Source organism: Trichoplax adhaerens, genomic scaffold (assembly GCF_000150275.1).
Source record: "Trichoplax adhaerens TRIADscaffold_1 genomic scaffold, whole genome shotgun sequence".
NCBI classification, from domain to species: domain Eukaryota; kingdom Metazoa; phylum Placozoa; class Uniplacotomia; order Trichoplacea; family Trichoplacidae; genus Trichoplax; species Trichoplax adhaerens.
In genome coordinates this window covers 9,897,599-9,922,058 of record NW_002060943.1, presented here as the reverse complement: position 1 = coordinate 9,922,058, position 24,460 = coordinate 9,897,599, and the positions used below count along the sequence as shown (strand labels likewise).

General features: G+C 34.9%; 4 protein-coding genes across 4 annotated transcripts; 3 read left to right on the top strand and 1 right to left on the bottom strand.

Annotated features, from left to right (window-relative positions):
* Positions 1-531: 531 nt before the first annotated feature.
* TRIADDRAFT_52451 (uncharacterized protein) lies at positions 532-11,863 on the top strand (the record flags this gene model as incomplete). The annotated part of the gene is made up of 8 exons (XM_002108907.1): positions 532-725; positions 1,092-1,197; positions 1,345-1,912; positions 1,981-2,093; positions 2,201-2,384; positions 2,609-2,697; positions 2,778-2,921; positions 3,035-11,863. 8 exons carry the CDS (start codon positions 532-534, stop codon positions 11,861-11,863), a joined length of 10,227 nt encoding a protein of 3,408 aa, XP_002108943.1.
* A 2,446-nt stretch (positions 11,864-14,309) lies between these two features.
* On the top strand, positions 14,310-17,657 carry TRIADDRAFT_19905 (uncharacterized protein; the record flags this gene model as incomplete). Its single annotated transcript, XM_002108906.1, has 5 exons — positions 14,310-14,412; positions 16,049-16,154; positions 16,630-16,935; positions 17,016-17,186; positions 17,261-17,657. The coding sequence occupies 5 exons, from the start codon at positions 14,310-14,312 to the stop codon at positions 17,655-17,657; spliced, it is 1,083 nt and encodes a 360-aa protein (XP_002108942.1).
* Positions 17,658-17,969: 312 nt separating this feature from the next.
* Positions 17,970-21,829, bottom strand: TRIADDRAFT_20051 (uncharacterized protein; the record flags this gene model as incomplete). Its single annotated transcript, XM_002108172.1, has 11 exons — positions 17,970-18,050; positions 18,257-18,339; positions 18,472-18,616; positions 18,732-18,832; positions 18,962-19,025; positions 19,142-19,195; positions 19,360-19,464; positions 19,674-19,741; positions 19,899-20,056; positions 20,698-20,863; positions 21,745-21,829. The coding sequence occupies 11 exons, from the start codon at positions 21,827-21,829 to the stop codon at positions 17,970-17,972; spliced, it is 1,110 nt and encodes a 369-aa protein (XP_002108208.1).
* A 1,890-nt stretch (positions 21,830-23,719) lies between these two features.
* On the top strand, positions 23,720-24,280 carry TRIADDRAFT_52448 (uncharacterized protein; the record flags this gene model as incomplete). The annotated part of the gene is made up of 2 exons (XM_002108905.1): positions 23,720-23,800; positions 23,891-24,280. The coding sequence occupies 2 exons, from the start codon at positions 23,720-23,722 to the stop codon at positions 24,278-24,280; spliced, it is 471 nt and encodes a 156-aa protein (XP_002108941.1).
* Between the last annotated feature and the right edge of the window lie 180 nt (positions 24,281-24,460).

Genomic DNA, 24,460 nt, shown 5'->3' with positions numbered 1-24,460 from the left:
ACGTACGTATTTATGTACGTTTTAATGAAGTCAGTGTGAAATTCTGATTTTAGAATTTATTTAAAAGTAAAAGTTCTTAAAAAAAAAAGACTTTGGTACAGTCATATACTGTATACAGTACTGTAAAATCAGTCATAATACGTAAATAATGTACCATAGTAACGGTAAGTTATATAGCTATACAGACCTGGGACTAACAAAGTCACTTTGATACACCTAGTAGTCTATGAACGGTAATAGCTAACTGCATGAGCTTATCCGCTCATGATTGCTATCAAGGCGTTACTATGGTAACCTTAGCAAGTCGCTGCTACACTGCTCTTCCTACAGTCAGTATGACCGTTTCCTGCTTCAGCTCTAGTAACTTGGGCTTATTATTGTTGTCATTACGTTTCAGTCCTTCGTCGACTATGTAAATTGATTCCGTTATAGACTTCTAGTCAAAAGTATTAATATACGCTAGGAATTTAGTTATAATACGACTTGATCGCATACATACGCGAAAATTGTATGCAAATTTAGGCGATAAATATGGCAGTTCATGCAACTAAAATTGCTATAAAAAAAGCTAAGCTGCAAAATGCTGCATTTTATGGTGACGTGAGTAATCATAATCCGGTGCTATTGGCTTTCGAACAGGAGCTTGAATGTTTTCTTAAATTTTTTCGTCCAACAACTTACGATGATTCGATAACTAAGCAAGCCAACAATATACAATCCAGAAGGTTATTTCGTTATTAAATTTGTTATAATTTCACTGTAACATTGTAGAGTCATTAAAATCAGTAATTCTGGTCAAATTTTCGTTGAATACCGTTATTAAATATATATAAAATACAATATTATGTACTCTTATCTAATTACTATAAAACCTACTTTGGAACATTGTATACTGAAGTACGATACTGTTTTTCGGAGTTGAGATTCTTTTCTTTTCTTCGCTTGCTGTTTCCTTTACTATCATTATACGAGAATACTTATGCTGTATCTGTACCGATTAGTATTAAGCTGATACTTATTAATATAAGGGTTTACGTTATATTTACATATAAATTCACTCAGTATATATGTTACTACAAACAATCATATAGATATTCTGCACTATTCAAAATATGGAATAATTATGAAAATCGACTACCGCGTAACCTTTTTTACGAAAGATTGCTTGACGTTGGTGATTTCCTACTAAAAGAAAAGGTAAATAGGCGTAACTGGTTCTACTTTTCAACTGAACCGTTAATATTTTCATATGATAATGTATATATAGTATAAGACATGATGCAGTTTTGATTGGTTTTAAAGTCGTTAATAATAGTTCAACTTTGGTTCTTTCATTATTATCAGCAATACCAAATGGCATTTAGTCTCTGCTATTCGAGATACCTTAAATTACATCATAACGCAGAATTGTTCGCGAAGCGGGGAATTAGTAAAATAAATGATTTAATACAATTAGAACAGATGAGCGCGTTGGGAGTTTCTATCAGCAATGATCAAATCTTTAAGGAGGCCTTAATGAAAATGAATTTAATGATATTTCGTCGGATATGTATTGATTCACGTAGAAAATCTAAAGGTCAACTCAGGCCACGGTTGAAACAAAATTTGTCCGACATTAAGAACCAGGCCTGGCCAAGAACCTTGACGGAAAGATTAATTAATGACACATTTATCGGCAGCTCCGCTCATTTTCTTGCTGTTTTGGAAGGTTTACAATACCATTCTCATCGACGTACTTTGCATATTGGATCTGTCTCATTCGATGCTGACGAATTCGAAGTATACAATGAATTATTCTATGCTGGATTAGAACTTCTGTACCACAGTAGGGATAGAGTAGCCATCAATATCAACGTTATTGATCATAAAGATGATTCAAGGAGAGTCTCTCAGATAGATTTAGCAATAAAAGGTATGTGATCTTTCAGGATTTTTAATCTTGATAATTCATTTCTATTCTAATTAAACATGGATTTAAAGGTGGTAACGGAGTGACATTAATTGCGGCTACGAGGTTTGTCAAGGCGGCCTTCTCTTTTGAACACTGGGACACGTTTAATACTCTTTGTGACCCAATTCTTTCCTTCCTTAAGGTGATTAGGCGTATATTCGTCACAAAATCTACAGCAACATGAGATTTTCATTATTTGTAGAAATAACCTGTCACACTAAGATGTCTTTATATTATTTATACTCTTAGGATCGAAAAGATTATCACAGCCTTGCAGATTATAAAATTTTACAGTTAATGATATCATACAGAAATATAATTTTCAGTCAGACACATACGGCTAAAGCTGAAAATTCGGCTAATCAAGAAGAGGGTACGATGCCTTTTGAGGCTCTCAATGATCAAGATGCGAAGCAAGATCGATCCATTAGCGGTATTAACAGTAAATAAATAACCAATCCGAAAATGCATTTACAGTACAGTATTAAAAAACATTTCCAGGACCTGAGTACATGACGTATCTTGTTCAATTCATGGTTAAAGATACGTGCATTACTATATGATTATTACTTATTGTTACTGAAACTATTTTAATATTTACTGTACGCCTTTTCAGAATCTTTTCAAAGTTTCCTATATAAATAATCTTTATTTCAGGTATTCCACCCAATAAACATTCCTGTCTTTTAGATGATCTTTTGAGATTTGCAGATGTTATCGAAAGCTGTTTAGAGATACCCTATCAGGTAAAACAGGCACTGTCCTTAGGGTGACGAAAACACATACAGGTAGCATAAATATCGTATGTTTATTTATTTTACTTTAGGAAGCGTTAAAAATACATGACTCTGAGGTGATTGCAGATGCAGCGCTAATGCTGCGATCTCACTGTAAGTCTCATTTCAACCGTGTGGTTTCTCCTACGTATGATAATTGTCGTCATATAATTAACGATGATAATTCTATCAAGGTTAGTCGCTATAAAATATTTACGGATATTTAAATTACATTTATATTCAATGTACACCACTTTAGTTTATTGCATTTTTCTGTTTATTCATTATTATGGCCATATAAATGCAGTGGATTCGACTACTAGAAGTTTCTAATCGAATTATGAACGTCAGCAATGCCACTCTAATAGATCCAATAGGTGCGGGTGAAACAGCTTTGCGCTTAGCATTGCTTCTAGAGTGCGTGGCCGAAATGCCTTCTGCCGGTATGGTTGTAGGTTATCAAACCGTAATCACTTCAGGGAAAAATAGTGATCGATCTACTACAGGATATCAGACTTCAAGTAGTGCTGCACTTGGTAATATAAGAGTCAATTCTAATACAGCACCTACTGTAACACTAAGGGAAGCTAACAAGAGCAGTAAAATTAGTTACAACGGCGACATCCGTACAGATCGTGAAAATCTTGGTAGCAGTTCTGCATTAAGTAATCGCCATAATGACAGTTTTATAAGGGGAAGTCAAAATAAATATGAAAATAGTGTGCAGTTTGAAGGCAGCATGATTCGAAATCCTATCAAACCTACCCTAGTTGTTGAAGATGCAGATATAGAAAACGAAGCTAACCGAGAATCAGTAACAGAACTGAGTAATTTATTAGACGATGTTTCCTCGTACCCTTTAAGCTTCGATCCTACAAGTGCATATTACTGCTTGATAAAAGCTGGAAATGTTTTGGAAAATGTATTGCAAGAAATAGATAAATCAGCAGATACTTACATTGCAGCCGCAAGTCGGATGTCAGATAACGGCAATGAGGCTAAGCGACAGCATAATGAAAAAGAATCTCATGTAATTAATGGAAACAAAAATAAAAATACCCTTCACAGTTCAAAGGACAACGCTCCTCCTCTGGACAAGACTGCAACACAATATGACACAATATTATCATTGCAAGCGGAAATTTCTTTCGTTCTGTTGCGTATCCTCTTAAAATTATCTAGAATACAGATAGATGTAACGAGAAAGACAAAAGCTAAGATTCGCCGTCCTTGCAATACAACGCCGGTTAAAGAAGAGATTAACATGCCGTCATATTCAGAAGAAGACATTAAGAAAAAATATGGTAGCAACACTTTTACCAAAGCTTTATTCCTGATGCAGCTTGTTGGGCTTAATCATGAAACGGGTGCTACCCTTAGTGAGTATGAACGTCAGACCTTGGAACACAGTTACGAATTGTTATCTCAATTACAGAAAAATGAAGCAAATACGGTGATAAGTTCTAAGTACCAAGAAAAAACTGTCGAAGGCACAGTTCCACCTACACCTCAGCTACTTCATCGGTCTGGTCAAACCATGATATTCAAACCTGCACCATTTGTTCCATCTGATGGCAGTAAAATCGCTTATTACTGCTTATTTGGTCGGAATGCCAGCGGAAGCAATGTTAAAGCACGATTGGGCGATTATCAATTGTCCGGTACGGGCATCTTAATCCCAGCTGATAAAAATTCATGTGAAATTCAGGTTACCGATCTAACACCTAACGATCGCTATACTTTTGCATTTGCGGCTTACACTATTGATGGCACTCTAATTGGCAATAACGTTGGCATCTCTACCCGTCCGATTGTTGCCTCTAGTCCCGCGCAAGTAATGATGGGCTATGCTCTCCTTTGTCAGGTGGCTTATCAAGTCGGGGCATATGCGATTGCTAAATCATGTGCTACTATATTATGGGAGAACTTTGTTGAAGATATACCAACGAAACCTTCTCAATTCTACATAGAGCGAATTAGTGAAGAAGTTGTTGTAAGACTACGACGGCTTAAAAAGTTAAAAGTTATAAATTGTTCGCATATTCTTTTACGTCAGTTCTTTCAAACCATTTTTATTGACTCGGATTGTCATATTCGTGAAAAGTCGTTATATTGCAACACATTGTGCGATGACGGACCACTGTATCCAGGGCAAATAGCCCGGACACGTGAATGCGAACACATGGTAATTGCATTTGAGATTGCAGGATGGTTGAATGATTCTATTTTGATGATACAAGTGTTGGTTCAATGCTATGGGCTATTAGCACCATTTATACAGCTGCAAGTCCCATCATTTGCAGTAATTCGTATTCTTTTAAGGTGCCACTGTGTTATGCACGAGTTGCCACCGGCGACATTTCGAAGGCGCAATCCCACTACGACCGATTCACTACATCGTATGGTAGCCAGTATTGATTATTTTGTTGCCCTATGTTTACGCGTAACTAGACAAAAAAAGTTAGCTGATTCTATTAATGAGGCGACGAAGAAACTATTATCAATTGATAGCACACCGGAAACCCAGCCAACCGATAATGATCATGAAGAAACCATTAATTTGAATGAATCTGCCAATGTCGCAACTGCTTCGCAGATAATTGATAATAAATCGATTGCGTCACTTTCTAAAGTGGTTGATGGTAGGACACTTTATCCAGCAGGTGGATCATTATCTCACAATACCCTATATAAGTCAAAAAAGAAAAAGAAAAAGCAACGAAGCGGTAAAGAAAAAGAAAGTGATCCATATCCGAACGAAAAACCTAATGATGAACTGAAAGCTCTAGAAGCTCTTATGGTACATATGAACAGCTCAAAAATGCACGGGCGCGAAGAATTGACAGGTGCAGAAGATGAATCAGTTTTATACGCGTATATACAAAATTTACCTGCTCCGTTGGCTTATCGTGAAGTAACCAAGTTTCGTCGTCGTGCTCGGTTTCTTGAATTTTTTGTGCATATTGTGGTCAAAGCATCGCAAGAAGGCCATGCGGAGCTTATACTTGAATGGTCAACGGAAACATTTCATTGGCTTCAAAGGCGCAATGAAATGATACTTGTAAAAAATACAAATGTTTTACGTCAAAATGCGGGTGGTGGAAATGAGGATAGCAAACGGTATGGTGCAGCAGTTATCGAATATTCACATCATCAACAGCAAGATTCAACAATTTCACAGAAATATTTACGAAGTAATTTTGTAGACGACAAACCTGATTCTGCGCGTCAACAAAATGACTACTATGGTCGCACAGCCGTGCGACCGAGTCATTTAAGGCGACATGAGAGAAGCACAAGCAGAACTAAGGAGAGACGAGAAAGGAATGATGATGAAATGGCTGCAATTCAAATTTTAAAAAATATCTTGCCAGATTTTTGGCGTGCTGCGTGCCGCCGTCGACGGTTGCGACAAGTTAGCAGTGAGGAAATGGCTTGGAGAAGCCAGCTAAATATACAATTGGGTTTATGTAATTTTACTATTTTGATAAATCGATTGGAAGCATGGCGAAAATTAACTGACTTCGATTTCGCACTCTTAAATAACATCATTGATTACGATTGGTTAGGTTTGCTTAACATTGGAAAGGTCTTAATAGAATGGGACGGTAACCCTCTCCGATGGTTTATTGATGAGAATGATCACGAAGTCAATTCTGATGATAACACAGATAAAAGCGATAAGCATGACGATCGACCAGCAACTGTAGCTGCAACTCGAGAACCAGAAATTATCAACAACTTACAGCCCTCTCCGGAGAAAAATCTGAATGGGCGCTCTGAAGTTACTAATTCTGCGCCTATAGCTAAGAAATATCAACGAGGTCAAAGAATTGTCGATGAAGCAGAGAATGAGATGTACACTCAACAATCATTGGATCTAGTAAAAAAAATTTTTACGTGTTTTTCACGAGCAATCACTCTAGCACACCGTGGTAGGCATTGGATACTATTGCAAAATGCAGCTCGTTCAATGTGGAATTGCATTAATAGTATATATCAGCATTGTTTAGCGTACTACTGTGTATACGGAAATGAATTTTCTCCTGAGTTACCTAATGGTTCCACACCATTGCACTTTGATAGTGTTAGAAATATTCTCTGGCGGCACTGTTACCGACTTGCCGATAATATTCTTGATATGATAGAGCAGATTCAAGGCGAAGAAAAAGAATTATCTAGCCGGCGTATGATGAGACTGGATATAGTTGATACTGATCATTTAACTGGGTATTTTGGAGAACTTAAAAACGAAACGGGTGGCTCAGGTCTTTTTTTCGAGAGCCCCCTCGATGATGGAACAAAATTAGATTTGAGGTGGGTTTCGAAGGTGATATTAACTAGCATACAGCACATATACCTGGAGGGTCGATGGGAACACTTAGCTGATTTATGTATAAGATTTAACAATATAACAGGAAACAAGTACGCCAACATTATCGTTCCTCTCCAAGTTGTTGCACAGCGAAGAATTGCGGCTCGAATATTAGCTAATCATGGCCAGTTACCTGATTCTTATCGTACGACAATAAAAACAATGTATAATTCTTCTAAAAATGTAAATTCTAATACTGTAAATCAGTCAACACCTCCAACGAGATCATCCGATATGACGTTTGATCGTATAAACGTTTACGAGAATAGTAATGATGCGCTCAAAGTTACTAATATTTCACTTGACGTAGGGAGGAGTTTAGGAGTATTACGACAATATCTTAATAGCGCTAGCTACACAGCAAGATGCGTGCAACATTGTCGCCAATTATTACTTCGATATGTAGCTGGTAGAATACGATCAAGAAATGGTCACAACACTCCCTATTCAGATGGATCAGAAAATACATTTCATGATCAAGAACAAGTAATTGATTCTCCCAAAGACATTTACAACGAAAAATTTAAGAGTATGCCTAGTCTGCATTGTGTTCCCTTGAAGGAGACACAATTTAATGTTGTTTTATCTGCTTATCAAAAAACTATTGAACTCCTACAGCATCAAAAAGATAATGGCCTAATTGCGCAAATGATGCAAGAATTAGGCAATTTAATGTTTCATGCAGGTGATATAAAAATGGCCTTGAAATGGTGGTCAGGGTCTCTTGATGCCTTGTTAAAAAAGCCTGATGCTTTAGCCAACTGGCGTGGTATATTTCGAGATAAAGCAGAGTCAAGACATCATTATATTGCATTGGATCGCTGTGGAATATGGGGATGCCTTAAAGTCGGTATCATCGCAGCTGATATTGCACAATTTATTCATTCCACCGATCTTGGTATACGTCTTGACTGTTGCCTGTTAGCAGCAACTTTATTCAAAGGTTTATTTGCAACTTCACTTCCTCATCCGTCTGCTGACACTGACTACGCGTTTTATGAGATTGGAGATCATATTTCGCCTGAACTATTATCAGGTATCGATCTTTTCTCTGACTATTTTCGCTGCGATGGAAGCTCACTTCTTGGAGCCTTGCGATATGTTGCTTATGAGTTAACTAGATCAAATTATCAATTAAGAGCTTTTCCAGTGCTGATACTGTATCAGTACTTAGCAACTTACATCTGTCGTGATGCTAAAGCCGCGGTTGAGGCAAGGATACTTCGCATAATAGCATTAACAGATCTTGGCTACTACACCGAGGCGTTACTAGTATTAGGGCAAACGCTGAATGGCGAAAAAGTCCCGAAAATAGAAGACAGTCATTTTAGGCAGCCGGAGTCAACCGCTACTCTTTTGCGATTTGTTAGTGCAAGACCGTTAACGGACGAAAAGAATTATAAAATTATCTCTCAGTTACTTGAAAAACCGATATCAAGTGGTTTATCAACTTTATATGGAACTTACTTAACCAATAAATTGCGTTTGGCTCAAGCCCATTTAGCCGTTGGTATTGCAAAATCTATAACTGTTATACCAGCACAGCATTCGTCAGGTGATTCAGATTTTTATATTTCTGGTCGTGAGTCGAAAACGAAACATAGACGGCAATCATCGTTATTTAAATCCTCTGCCGTAGCTTTTACACGAAATATTCAATCAGTATTGTTTAGAAAGCAAGATGAAATTCTCCACAAGGTACCCCTCAACAAAGCTCGTTCAAACAGCTTAGCCGTTAAAACGTCTAAAACTAATACAGATACTAAACATGGGCCTATTCCGAAGCTTGAAATAATTCGACATAATATTGTAAGAAATGCAGAGAAATTACTAGTGCAGATTTACGAAGAGGTAATGGAATCAGCCAAGCAAGCGTTAAAATCAGAATTAAATGTCAATAATATTGAAATTAGTCTAGTATTAAAAAATCTTAGTGCCCTTGAACTGGATGCTTTAACGCAGGTTTATCTTTTATTTGCCGATATTGCCCTTTTAAGGAATCAGTCATTAGTCAGTGCACAGTTGACATTTGATTGCTTAAAACTGATACAAGAATCTGTTATTTTAAGTGATGAGGACTACGGAGGTAGTCAAGTGTACTCTTCACTTTCTTCTGGTATGTACGCAAAGTCGAATCGAGCTAGGAAAAGTTTTGAGGATTACTTTAGAATGTCTCACCTTGATATGAGGCTGTGGTTGAAGTGTCGCCTATGCCTTGTTGTAGCACTTAATGAATCGTTCGGTACCTACAATAAAAACAGTGTAGATCAATTATTTGGCGATTGCAAATATCACATTGAAGAAGGAATTACTGAGGCTCAAGCCTTTAACGAACATGAAGCTGCTATTCAATTTGCGACACAGGGCATAATATTTGATTTAAAGCAAGGGAAAGATAGTAAATTAATTCAGCAAGAGCTAGAGGACGTTATAAAAGTTGCTCAGAATCTTCAAGATACGTCTATTAACACCCAATTATTTTATACATTGGCTCTTGCTCAACAAACGGATTTATCTGGTATGCAAAAGAATTATTACACGTTAAATAACTTAAAAGCGCGTTTTAAGGAGTACCAAGTTGTTCACGAGATACTACTAAATCAGTTAATGAATCTTGGTATTCCAATACATAGGCATAAAACCGAATCTCATTTTTCCTCGCCTTTCTCACCGTTACCTAACATTTACCTCCCTCAGTTACTACACTTAGCTCAAATTAAGCTTAGAATCGGTCATATCATGGCCCAGATTGTTGCTGTTGAAGCAATGGAAAAAGATATTAAGCCATCATACAATGCTTGGCTGCCTGTTGCTAGTATTTTGACAACTGCCCTTGAAATATTAAGAGTATGCACTCATAGAACTCCAAATGTTGAAGCTGAGATACTGTTATCTCTTGGTCAAGTACAACGACAACTGTATAATTTACATAAGATGGATGGACAGATTGTAGCTTCTACATTTGTCGATGCAATAAAAGTTAGTTATATGGCTAATCACGATCACACTCTTATACGCCAAGCATACCTAGAGATGGCTTTAGTCTACTTAAAACGTACAGACGATGAACTAGGTGAAGAATTTGAAAATTCGGATAATGCAGAGCTCGCTCAATCAAACGTTGCAGGCACATTGACAGATAAGGGTCAACCGCTAACGAGCATATATGCAGATACTGATAGAATTTCTGCGCAATCCCAATCAACTCATCAAAAAGACACACGTTACGGAATTAGAACAAAAGGCAGAGGAAAACTGACTCGCGATCAAATACGTGCTGCTAATTTATTACATCAGTTACCCACCAAAGCTCAAAGCGAGTCGACTGACGTTAGAATAAAGCAGCAGAAGAAAGAAAATGACATAAAACTGAAAGAAGAACAGGAGAAGCAGACACAAAGAAGTGCCGAAGTTTATGCTGCTTGGAGTTCTATTCGTGCAGCGAGTTTGTCTGCCAGTGCTCGTCATTACCTTAGCAGTCTATCTAGTAACATAAGTTCTTTATCTTCATCTCGAATCCCTGTTGATGCTTACGCAACGATTCCTGATTTCGCTTTGTTGGATCTTCTAGGAGACAAAATTTTAAACCGAGATTTAGTATGCGATAATGAGTCGAATTATCTTAATTGGAGTCAAATTTTGACTTATTATACATGTCTGCAGCGCGAATGTTTTAACGCATCTACCGTTACCGTTGTTGAATCTCAACCTATTCCCGCCGATAGCGATTTAGGAGTCCAAGAGGAACTTGGTATTAATATTCATGACTCACATCTAAGTTACATTGGAGAACAGTCACGTATTAGAGTTGCAGTCATACGAACTCCAATATTCCTGAACAAGTCAGCTGCTAAAGTTGCCAGTATGCATACATTCTTACTAAACACGCTAATGCTTTATAAAGATAATTGCTGTTCGGTATATCCACCAATGATGCTCGATCTTTCACCTACTAGTCCATCAAATAATAGCATTACAACAGCCATCACTTATAAAATTCCAGGATCGATGTCACTTAATAAGGAAAATAAGTCTGTTATTGCGAATGGTCAACTTCTGCAAGGATTATCTATTACATCATCTACGTCTTTATCGGCAACAGTGAAACAAGAAGCATCAGATTCTAAATTTACTATTTCTGGATCTAATCTGGTTACAAGAGAAAGCAATGCATCCGTAGCAAGCGATAACGAAATTTGTTTTCAATGGTATAGACCACCAATACAGCGAATAAATTATCAATTGAATGGAAATTTGGAAAATAAATCAAATGTACTGGATAAGCCATGCATTATTCTATTATACGCAATTAACATGAAATCTATTCCAGCTTCTGATCCTGTTCAAGGAGCAAAAAATGTACATTGTGGTCAAATTGTTATCCCATATTCAGACGTAGTAGTAATTCATAATGGCTTGATAGAGCTAAAGCATGCTGTTGAAGCCATTATTTCATCAAAACTCCCTAAATCTCCAGATCAACAGAGTTCTCCAGGTAGAAGACGAAGATCTCTTAAACAATTGGCTGGAATTGTTACAAATCAAGAAAGTATAAAAGCACAGTTAAAACAGTGCCAGTTGGAAATCATTCGACTATTAACTTATTATAGTAATGAATCAGATATGTTGTTAAGTGATATTGATATTTCCTGTATATCAGGTTTAGAAAGCCTTTTTAATCCGAATCGAGGTCACATCTATACTGGTGGCGAACTATTTACGTGGCTATCTGCATTATTAAAGTCACCTATTTCCGAATAGCATTCAAATAACTCTATAATAAAGGAATTTATTAATGAAAGTAACTGGTAATATCAGCATTGTTAAGGTCGTCTGGCACCGAATAATTAATTCTGTTATAAATGAATTTGTATACGAATGCTACTCGTATTTTGTATAAATGGAGTTGTAATATGCGTATTGTAGTTCGAAACATAACTCTGTAATAAAAGGATTTGTTAATGAACCTAACTGGTAATATCAGTATTGTTAAAGTCGTCTGGCGCCGAATAATTAACTCTGTTATACATAAAATTGTATATGAAAGTTATTCGTATTTTGTATAAATGGAGTTGTAATATGCGTATTGTAGTTTGAAACAGTTTTCGAAGTGAACTATTGACAGGTGTAGACGTACGCAAAACTTTGAGGAAGACTAGTATGTTAGTATTGAAAGCGTTATCGGTTTTGAAATACAATATTATAACTCATTAGTTCTCTAGTCTCACAAAATAAAATTGATGACATTACTAGCATCTGGTATAAAAAGCTATATAAGTTTATTACTGCAAACCTAATAATGATGGTTAAGGTCCTTCAAATACCTCAGCCCCCGTGTACGAATAACTATTTGGTATCTAAGTATTTAGATAGATTATACATATACTGTATATCTTATATCCCACCCTACCTCTGATAATTTTGGAAGGCACTATCCAGCACGAGATTCGTGCTCACGTCGTACCGTTCTCAGTACTTCACTTATCTTATAATATCTACTATTTACTGTACGTTAGATATCATGTACATACAGTACAGTACAGTACAGTATGCACCAAATTAGCCTTGGCCCAGAACTAGTACTAAACGAGCCGTCTGTGACTGATAAAACAGATGGACATTGTTCCATCCCTCTAGTGTTATCCTTTCGCCTTTTATAAGGTTTTGAGGTTGAGGAATCGCTTACATTTTGCTAAAATTTCTGCTTAAGCATTTACGCCACGATTCTCTTACATCACTAAATACATACATTTTAAATTAGTCTGATTTTGGAATGATTTGCGATACTTGATTTTATCATACTGTACACTGTACTGTACTGTACGCGCTTTGACAAATCGCACTAAAGCGGGTGATACAGTACACGGTACTGTAAGTTAGATGACGACTAGTGACATTTTAATAAGTAAGAGGAAAACTCGAAAGTTCCCAGAACAGTATTACATAGTACTGTACTGTACAGTATGCAAGTACTGTACAGTACTAACAGACAGTAACAGTAACAAATACCAATCTCTGATTGGCTAGTTTATTGGATTGAATACTGTACAGTGTACAGTACGTACAGTACAGTACAGTAGACCACATCGGAAAAACACTGTACTGTACAGTACTGTACTGTATTGTTACAGTACTGTATGGTACAGTACTGTACTATTGCACTGTACAGTACATGCAGTCTTCGTACTGTACTAATACAGTTTAAAAATATAATATACAGTACAGTAAATATAAACTAAAAAAAATAAATTAGAAAGACTTAAAAACTGTAATAACGATACATCCGTGCTTGAGTTTGAGACTGGCTCGCCGTGGGCTAGCAGAACGAAGTCTGCAGTAAAAAGCTTGGATAAACAACGTTTCACTTCGAACGATCCTCAAATGCTACTCTTCAAAATCTGAGTAACGGGATGATATGTAACCTCCGCAGTATCACAGTATGTATCCTAACTGGGAGTGCCTTAGTATCCCTTTATTTGGCCCAAGTCACTTTTTTACAAAATAGAGAACCTGGTATCCAATTCATGGATTTAAGAGAAAGTAAATAGATACTGTATTACAGTACTTAACTGTAAAATAAAGCCTACTTATTTAAAGTGTCTCCGGTCTAGCACTTTGCCGTACTTAATTCTGTATAAAATCAGTAAGTGTGTTTAGGTACGCGAGCGCACTATTGCAGCATAGTTTAATATACGGTTTCTCTGCAATTTCTGCGAAAATGACGTAACATCGATTATAATTGTTCATATATAATTATAAATTAAACCTGGACCATGGTGACTGCAGTAAATTCGTGTATTTAAGGAAGTTTCATATTCCTAATCATTTCATAAACCTGACCTCGAAAAATATCTACAACGGTTTCTATCAAAAAAATTAATGTCTATTCTGTATGAAACTGTAGTGCAACGATTTACGTTCGTAGTACAGACTGGAAAGTACTGTAAATTGCAACCGCGTTCGCTGCATTTTTTGATTACAATGTCAAATTTGCAACTATGCATTCTGAATAGCGTACGCTAAAAAATATATTAGCAGTTTATCGAATATGTGCTGGACTTATTATAAGTATATTTTATATCCTTTTGCAATAATATAATTTTACAGTGTGCATAAGTAAGATTCAAATCGCATAATTCACTAAATGTAGTGATGACTTAACGCGTAAAATTCTTCATTTAAATATGTTACGTTGATAGGATTACAGATGATTCACGAAATTAGACTAAAGAGAAAACAGACTATACCTAACTTTGATAAAACGAATAAGACGTTAAGAAGTGTAGAAATTTGGGGAAAAGCAGCTATAGGTTTGTTATTAAGAGCATGCTACCTTTCGTAACCTGAGTTTGTATGGGTGGGCACATCGTAAAACGTATCGTACAGTATGTTGGAGTCTCTAAATTAAGTTCAGCTTTAGGTATGAATATTAGTCATCTTGACTACTATATCTCAACTGTACTAACATTATAATATGCATGATGGAACTGTGCAATGCTTAAATAAAACAGAAATAGTTATATAATTGAAAAATTTTATTGCATGATTTGTTTACGTTCCCATGATTACTATTTGTACTATAATGCATTTTGATGAGGATGTACAGTAATAGCAATCGATTAAAGTAATAGCTAGAGCATGAGGCAAAGAATTCTGATTCATTCTCATTAGTTTTATTTTTATATTATATATCAATATTACAGTAGACAGAGAGATATTATTTGCTTGCAGTGAAATACATAACAAGTTAGAGTTTTTAGTAGTAAATTATAGATCAGTAACGCACTGTATGTTTATTTCATATCTATGTAGCAGAATCATTATAATTATTACTGTACGTATATACAAGAACATATACTTGTGAGAACGGTAATCGTAGTGAAATTGGGAATGGAGCATTTGCTTTTGCATAGGATAATAATACAGCACTAAAAATATGATTAATGAGATTTTTAAGTGCTAATCCTCTGGAAAAATAATCGAACTTCAGACTTTAATATTGTATTAGGAGTTTATTAAAAGTTGATTTAAGAACCTTTTATTAGCTATTGTTTGCTAAAACTTTGCTATCGACATTTTTTACTTGCATTTAGTGAAATGTATCTCCTATTACGTATGTGTAGCCCAGTGACTGCTTGTATACTTCTTACTTGACTTGCTACGTACACATAATACAGCTGCAATTGGTAGGGGCTGTGCGGGTATAGTTATTACATTAAAAGTATCGGATCGACTGTTGTTTGGCAACCTCATGATATTCTACTGTATTAATGGAGTATAGCGTTCTGCAGTTCTTTCGTTAACTTAACTTCCTGTGACCATCATTTGTGCTTATGTGTTCTGTTGCTTAGTATAAATTAAAGACTATTGGCTAGCGATAACTTAGTAATGATTCTAAATTATTAAATAGCATTACTGGATTGCTTTCACAAGATCTTGTTCATGTTTGAAGGCTACTTACTAACGCAATTTTTCTTTAAAACGATCTAAAATGTAAGCTTCGAAAGTCTATCAGTAAAATTTTCAAGACATTAATGTTTTATAGATTCTAACTTCACTGTCGTTTGCTTTAATCATGGAGCTATAACTTCCAAATTATAATAGGCATACTATCACGTTATACAGTTTGCTACACTATCGGAAAGAGAGAATAGTGAAGCAGCCTATAAATTTACTTATCACTTATGAATTCTAATCTAATTCATTGCTGTACTTAATCAATTGCAATTGTTAGTGATGTATGTTTGTAAACTTTTGTAAAAGAGAGCATAGTATGTGGAGAAGGTACTCTATCTGTTCTACAGTTTCAAAGTTAATCTTTCTTTGTATCATCGGTGACAACGAGTCAGGTTAATTATCATACCTGGCTTGCAATGTACAGTACAATAATCTCAGGACTATTGCGCGGTGCATATCTTCATTTTTTATGATTCCTTGTACCCGTAGGGGAATATCTATGGCGCCATGTCTTTAACGAAACAATAATAAACAAGATTGATGAAAGAGGAGCAGTTTCAGTTGGAACTGATATTATCAACGATGTCGGATTTAAGTAAGATTTAAGTTACTTTGTATATTATATGAACGTGATTTGTATAATACATATTACTGAGTAGTCTCTTGACTTCCTTCGTAAAATATTGCATTGGTGTTATAAAACGATGATTTCGAACTGCAATGTAGAATAACATATTACTGAAGAGGGCTAAGCTTAAGTTCGTATTAGTATGCATATTTTCTTGGCTGTTAGTATACGTATGTGGTAAATGAGTTATCGAAGGTCGCGGTAAACTTCATTTAAACCGGTCGTTGTAATCGTGGCGTAAGTAGTATATGGTACAAATTATTGACTGAGATGCATTTGGAAGTAGTTGAGTGACCGCATAGAAACATGAAAAATTTTTTAACACCATTTTTAAAATGCGGTATGTGAACATGAATACCCATTGTAAATCGGGATTAACGTTAAGATATTTTATATTGTGGATAGATGACGTGCAAATACACTTATATCGTCCCTTCGCTAGGTTTTTATCCGGCCCTGGAATTATACAACAGAATTCGGGCAAGGATTCAGAGAATGTAATTCTGATTCTTAATGGGCGTTCGTCTGACAAAATTAAATTTGCGAAGACGTGGTTAGAGCATTTACCTTCATTAAAGAAATTACGAAATGTTGCTCTGGTAATGCTAGGTAACGAAAGGTGTGACAATAAATGGATAGATCCATATGTAAATGACAATCGCTACAAAGTAAGGATTGTCCACCTCGTTTATGATGATCCTAGAATAGACCAACAGAAATTCTATCAATGGCCCCTAGGTGTTGCGACGTTAGTAGATCTCAGTTTCTCTAAATATTATGCCGTTACTACTACTTCGACATCGGTTAAGGTACATTTCTATTCTACAGGTATCGTGGATTTCCTCTTGTTAGTTCGATGGAAGTAGATATAACAAGCCAAAGAAGGTATATCTGCAACTTTTTAGGGACAGTTTATAACAATTCGACAAGACAGAAGCTACAAGAGATTTTCTTAAAGAATTCACTTGGTGACATATGTTATTCTAACTTTCGTCCAAGGTATGACCTAACAATGTACGATCATTTTTAAGCTTAATCTTGAATAACTTTATTTGTTGTTGCTTTGACATTAGGTGGCTATCTATGGAAACTAAAGCCTCTTCGCTTTTATATCAAAAGGTTTTACGCCAAAGTGATATAACACTCTGTCCGATTGGGTTTAATAGTGAAACGTACAGAATTTATGAGGCATGCTCTTTAGGTTCTATTCCAGTGATAGAGGATGTTGTTGCACCAGGGAATTGTGACAGCAGTTTAAGTTCTAGTCCATTTCGCTTGTTGAAAAAGCTAAAGGCGCCTTTTATTTTCATAAAAGATTGGTCAGAATTGCCAGCGATAATAAGAAAGGAAAGTGCTATGTCTGAAAATGATAAGATAATAAGGAGAAAACTATTACTTCATTGGTATCACAGTTTTAAAATTTATTTGCGGAATCATTATATTAAGACTATTAAGGAGAATTTTTTTTAGCTTCCTTGATTGTTTACTGGAGATCTTTTTAAGCTTGAAGTTATAATTTTTTTCAAGTAAGGAAGCACACAAGTTGTTTGCACATTAATTTAGGCTTTCTAAGATATACACTACTGTATTTACATGTACATCCTAACATTATTCGCCCTGATGCTATGTAACAATGTTATTTATCACTGATATCTTCTCGCAATTAACTACATTTATTTTATTTTATATATGAATATGTCTTGATAGGTCGAAATTTGCAAATGGTTATATGATCAATGTGACAATTATTAAAGCAAAAACTTTACCTTACATCCTTATTTGTTAGATTTTGCTTACCATTGTATGAGACGACACTATTTGTCCTCCACCAAGGCATTCGTTTCGTGAATAGAATGCGGCAAACTTATAGAAATTTTATAAGACAGCATTACTTATCTCTAATGCAGTAAATGCATTATAGACTAATTGCTTTTTTATATAAGATATATTATTCGCGGAGAAGTTGATAACATGTTTGCAAAAATAATATTTGTTAAAAATCGAGATGTGGCAACGAATGCATAGTACTGCAATGTTGCTATTGTGATTACTAGCTGAATTATTCTTACTTGGCCGGGAGTGACAGCAAATAGTGATTGTTGAGAATTTACTTCCAAAAAGCCATTGTATTGTAATTTAATTAGGCAAGGAACTGAAAATATCAGTTAACGACTTTAGTAATTACAAATTATTTATGTGAAATTATTCTGCAATTCAGAAAATTATAATTCAATATCTGAAAATATAAACTGATGAATTATGACACGTAGATGACACATCTTACCGAGGGGTGCTAAGTGACGAATTCTGATATGGCATTCTAGTTCTTTCCTCAATGATAATTGCATTTCAGCACAGTACGAGATCCAGTTGGCATCTGCCACATAAAAGATACGACAATATAGAGCTGGATGGTTTATTCCTGGCGCCTAAAATTTTGTAGAAAATGTAGTATAAAAGTATAATTTTATGGCTATACTATTGTCATACTAAGCAAGTCCTGGGAGTAATCGAAGGTATATGGGTGTTCAGTTTATCACTTACGAGCGTTATAACCTTCCTATTTGAATCTTTAGAAACCACGTACCATCTTTCAGACATCCCACCAATTCTTGCTCTTTCACCAATTGTTGATAGGGATAAGTCTACATGCATAATAAGGTAACTAAAGTTGGAATATGTGATATATTTTATGTACAATTCGAATTATCCTCAAGTCAAATAATTTGTTAATTCATATAATGCCCATGCATACGAAATTTTATTTACTATACTTGAATGTTTTCCAAAATTTTGACCATCTATAGTATTCACGTCATATTCCTGATTCTCGATGTACTATGATTACATTGATATATGCCCAGAAAGAAATCGCAGGGGTTATTATTGGTCGAAGAAACATCACTGTAAAGTTTAATAGTTGTCCTAAAAATGCTTGATAAAGAGATACGTACCTCGCTAATGAATGTTTTAAAATTTCTTTTACCAATAAAGCATACTCCCATACTCTCATATGGTAGGTAAATAAAATATATGATGTTAAATTATTACTAAAATTAAATTCATAGAATTTATTGCATTTAAGCTTGTACTGTGATTGAAACTTAAATTAATACTGCTAGATGTTCAACGAGTAAGAGAGCAAAAGATACGTGTATAACATAATCGCTACCTCCTTTTTTGTTGCAATTTTTCGGAGCCCAATTTTTAAAGCTAAGTTTTTGACCTCCGATTTCAAAAGATTTCCAATTGGAAACATAATATTCTTTAATGAGATCTTTCAAAGTAGTAAAAGAATACTGTTATGGAAACTGATTAAGTTTAATAAATCTATGTTTAGCAAATATCGTTATCTAAAAAATAGATTTTCGTGGACATGATGTTAAGCAGAGAACGGAATTTCGGATTTTTTTGGGGGCCCGATTAACCTGCATTCGACGGGTATGTTATTGTTAGGTTACGGAATAATGATTTGTGAACCTTTACCTTTTTAACGTTCGCTAAGAAATATGTTTGGTCTTTAGCTTCATCTACTGCCTGAATAAGTTTTGGTTCTAATTAAATGATTTTAATTGAAAGAATCTTAATAGTCTATTAATGTATTGCACAGTACATTACAAGAGATACGAATACATGATGCCTGTCAACCTGGTTTGTAATTACTGTTATGATAAAGTTTATGCATGGTATTATACTTGTACTTACGTCCACTGGAATCTGTAACTAATTGAGCATAATGTCCAGTTGCTAAATTGTCTACACCCAAATTTTCGCTACAATATTGACGTAATTTATTAAATTTGATCATTCTATTGCAAGTAATGTCTGGATTTGGCGTGATGCCTTGTTTGTAGCCGTTCACAAAAGGGCTGTGGTGGAGTTCAGAACATTAAATTGTTTTGGGAACGTTAGTATTGAGTTGGTCAGTATAACTTTCAATGCATGTAATCTCGTAATATCGATGTGTTGATTAGTAACTCTTAACTTAAGTTACATTATATTTTTAAATTCTTAAAATCTGTGCTTGTAATTAAGATCTAGAGAACAACTAATCGTTCGATATAAATAGATTAAATTGCTTAAAATAAATCTCACTAGATTTTAATGCGAACATAAGATCAACATTCATTTCTGTATACAAGTTTTGCAATAAATATTATAAGGTTCGGCAGTTATTTACAATTAGATACTAAGATGTTAATACTGTATTATCATTTGAGTTATACCGCTCATAGTATATTGTACTCAGTACTAGAAATTTTTAAGTAAATTGTAGGAAGTAGTTTACGTGCCAGAGGATTTCATGCGGAATTTTCTTTTTAGAATTCTTTCATAGTAGAAAATTTTAGGATAAGGACTAAAGAACTGTGCTATGATTACACCTGTAGATGGTTTGGTTTTAAATCGCATGTAATTTATCAACCGGTAACATATTAATGTAGCGTCCATATTTACAAGAAAACTATATACAAATATGCAATAGTTGACGTATAGATTACTTTGAGCAGACCTGAAAACATGATGCCAGTAATCCTGTACAAAGTTTACTTCTTTATGAGGTATACCAAGATGATTACAAGATTTGATAAAATCTTGCATATCTTCATCTGTCTTGCAAATGCCAGTTTCTTCTGTGATATCCCAATTCTTCATAAATATTCCGACAACCTCATGACCTTTTTAAACGCAAATAAAGTACGAGTTACATAAAGCGAGAATAATATGCTGTAACACGGGGATATTAATATACACTTTGTACACATTGTATAGTCATTATTAAAATCGTGAATTTTCTCTTAAGGCTGTAGTTCTCGTTGCAGTTAAAAGTACAAATTAACTAGGACCTAAATAATAAGATCTCATAAGTTATATCTGATAATTAATATATTATACTTATATTCTGTTCTTTCTATTTATCATAAGTTCCCTAGTAAAGATTCCATCATATTCTTATCACAATTATTATACAGTTCTATATCTATATATACAAAATAATACCGTCCAACTATTTGGTTGGTTGTTATACAGTAAAGCATGCTTTATAACAATCAAGCAATTTAAATTTTAGAAAATTATTGATCTGAGTGGGGTAGCTCCTATGTGCTATAATGACTAGTTAGAAATTAAAAGACTTGTTAAAATCTAATATACTGCATACTGTATAATTTAGTAACTTATCAGCTTCACTGTCGAAAATCAAATACTGTATTGAACAGTAAATAGCTAGAAGGTGAAGGCTATAGCTGGAAGTTATAAACTGTTAAAATCATTCGTATATGCAGTACATATTTAATTACACTACATAGTTTCACATAATTTTATCAACCAACGTTACTATCGAAACTAAGGTTTGCAACCTGTCAAAATTTTGTTACTCGGGTACCTGTCTCAGACATCAATCTTGCAATATGTCGTTCTGTCATTTACGCGTACAATAATTCGTATTAGTAGTATTGTACTAGAGTGATTTTAAGATATTAGAAATGCTAAGGTATCGTTACTGCAGATGTCTGCACCATCGTTGAACAATGACTGTAATTGATATTACATTAAGCACCTTGTTTTCGCAATAAATATGCTGCAATAGTTGAATCGACTCCACCGGACATTGCAACGGCTATTACTTGGCGAGAAGATGACATTATTTTACCTCCGTGCATTGAGTATATCCTGTTCTTTGCAGTTCTAGTTACAGAGCACTAGTGCTAGCTCATTATGTGTAAAAAGGCAAATTTTAAACTTTTGAATCATTTTACTGTTAATGTCGCTATTCTATGCACGAAAAATCAATCAATAAAAATCGTACTACATATTACTTATACAGTATTGTAGTAAGCGAACTACAGTATAACGAACGAGAGAGACCTACAGTACAGTGTACTGCACTAGGAAATAAATTATAAATTACGGTATTAATTGACTTTTGTTTTACTGTACAGTGTACAATGTACAGTACAGTACAGTACAGTACGGTACATAATGTACTGTACAGTACTGTACAGTGACTTTGTGAAACGTACAGTACAGTACAGTACACACAGTACATGTACTGTAAAGGAGTCAAAAGAAAACAGTGTTCTGGAGAAGATTGATCTGTTTTAAATACAAAATAGCGACATAAACCGTCAAAATATAGAATATTTAGTTATAGCAACTGAAGATGATATCTAAAAAGTCGTCAACTGTAGAATGGGGAATGTGGGCCAACGAACAAGCTTTGACTAGTTCAGTTCGTAAGTGATACTTTACTGCGTTATTTTCCACCGTACTGTACGCGGTACGGCTTTAATAAATATTAATTTGCTATAAATATTTCACTACTGTGTCGATCATACCTTAGGCCAGACCATTGTAGTGGTCTGCCTTGGCAATCTTATCAAATGCGATGTGAGATTGTGATTAATAACGTAGATAATTATTGCCGGTATTATATAGATTAAGTTAGTTGTCGATGGTAGTCACTTTAATGTGCCTATTAAAGTCCTTAAAAATGTTTACAGCTGTATTTTTTTACCTTAAAAAAGTATTCTAAGTTTCAATGAAGCTACGTAGATTTTACGGTTTTGTTGTTACCTAGATCAACTAGTAATTTATGTTTACATGTCTCCGCATTTTGCGAACTTACATTCTTATCTATAGTATTACTAATAGGCGGAATCATAGGATTGGCTGGAGACTTTCAGAAGACAGGATTTGCAGTGTATTCATTGTATCTTTTTTTGTACAGCAATAATATGATCGCTTTAATTGCGTTTAAATCATTACAGTACTAGTACAAACTCCCGTCGCTTTGCTGACGGTTTACGATAATGTGCTCATTTAACAGATAGTATTACCATTTGATAGACCTGTCAAAGTGCAGGTATTTTTCTGGTAGTCAATGTTACTGCTTACTAAATTTACTACTCATTTGCATTTACACAGTGCAGTGTACCATATAAAAAAATATAGTATCTTACTAGATTTTCCATAACGGTGAATTTAGAATCGCTGGTGTAATTGTGTTATTTCTTGAGTATCCGCGTAGTAGGCGAAAACAGGGTAAAACCATAGAAAGAAGGTAATGTATTATATGATGCACTGTAATGCTACGCGTAAATAACGATTCTACCTCACAAACATGATGCTATATTATTTAGTATTAGGCATTACATTGCCTGAATTTATAAGGCAATAACAATAAACAATTTTTTAATATAAAATGCATGCATGAAATCTAGCTACCAAAACTTTCTGGTACCTGTTGTTAAAGTATTGGGACCCATTGGAACGAACTATTATATACGTTTCCTACTACATTTGGGGTAACTATCTGTATTTTCTTAAGATATATAGTTAGTAGTTAGTCTCGCTGCAGTATTTAATTGAATGTTTTCGGATAACCTATTAATGCTGGTGTAGATTTACTTTGCTAAAATATGAACAGTAATACGTTAGCAATTAAATCTACAACCACTGTTCTATATTTATGGAAAAGCTAAGCCACTACTGTCGAGAATGAACCATTCGTAATTATTATATTCCAACTTAGGATGAGTATTCCTGCGATCTTCTTGTTGACGACAACGTTGGCTGGTTTGTCGCTGTTATTTTCCAGTTTTATCTATCTAGCGGTGAGTCAATTTCATAATAATATTTGCAAAAGATCTAAAGTCGGATGTAAAATTTACTTTAGATTTTTTTTCCTTATTATTATCTTCAAGGCTGCTTTTGTTGGTGAGAAATGGATACCAATTAAGATTACGGACCGCGAATCTCGATCTCCAATCAAAATTTCCGAGCCTCCATCTCGGGTACCACCGAGGGGGCCAGCTGAGACTCTAAATAAGACTTCGAATGATCATTGCATAAACGATAAAAATTCTACGAATCCTACGGTTGAGGCGACCAGGAACAATGAAAGTATGAGTGTCCCTAAGCCATCGCCTAGGCCTTTACCGTCAATCCACAGCGATATTGAAGTACACAAATACGGTAATCCTATCGGTGAATCGCCTTCTCGGCCACCTCCGCGTAGGCCACCTCAAAGTCCAGACGATGCAACTATTCGTGTTGAGCAATCCATTGCTGAAATGCCCGAGAATAGGATGTAAATAGCATTAACTATTCACCAATTTCTTCTATCTGGCTGACTAGTACTTGTATTTTCATTTGCTTTATTCAATTATTTGCGAGATATTCATATAAAATATGCATTTGTAATGCCCTTTGATATTCATATTTAAATGCTGTATATCGGCTTCGTAGAAATGTTCTACACAATGCTTGTAGAT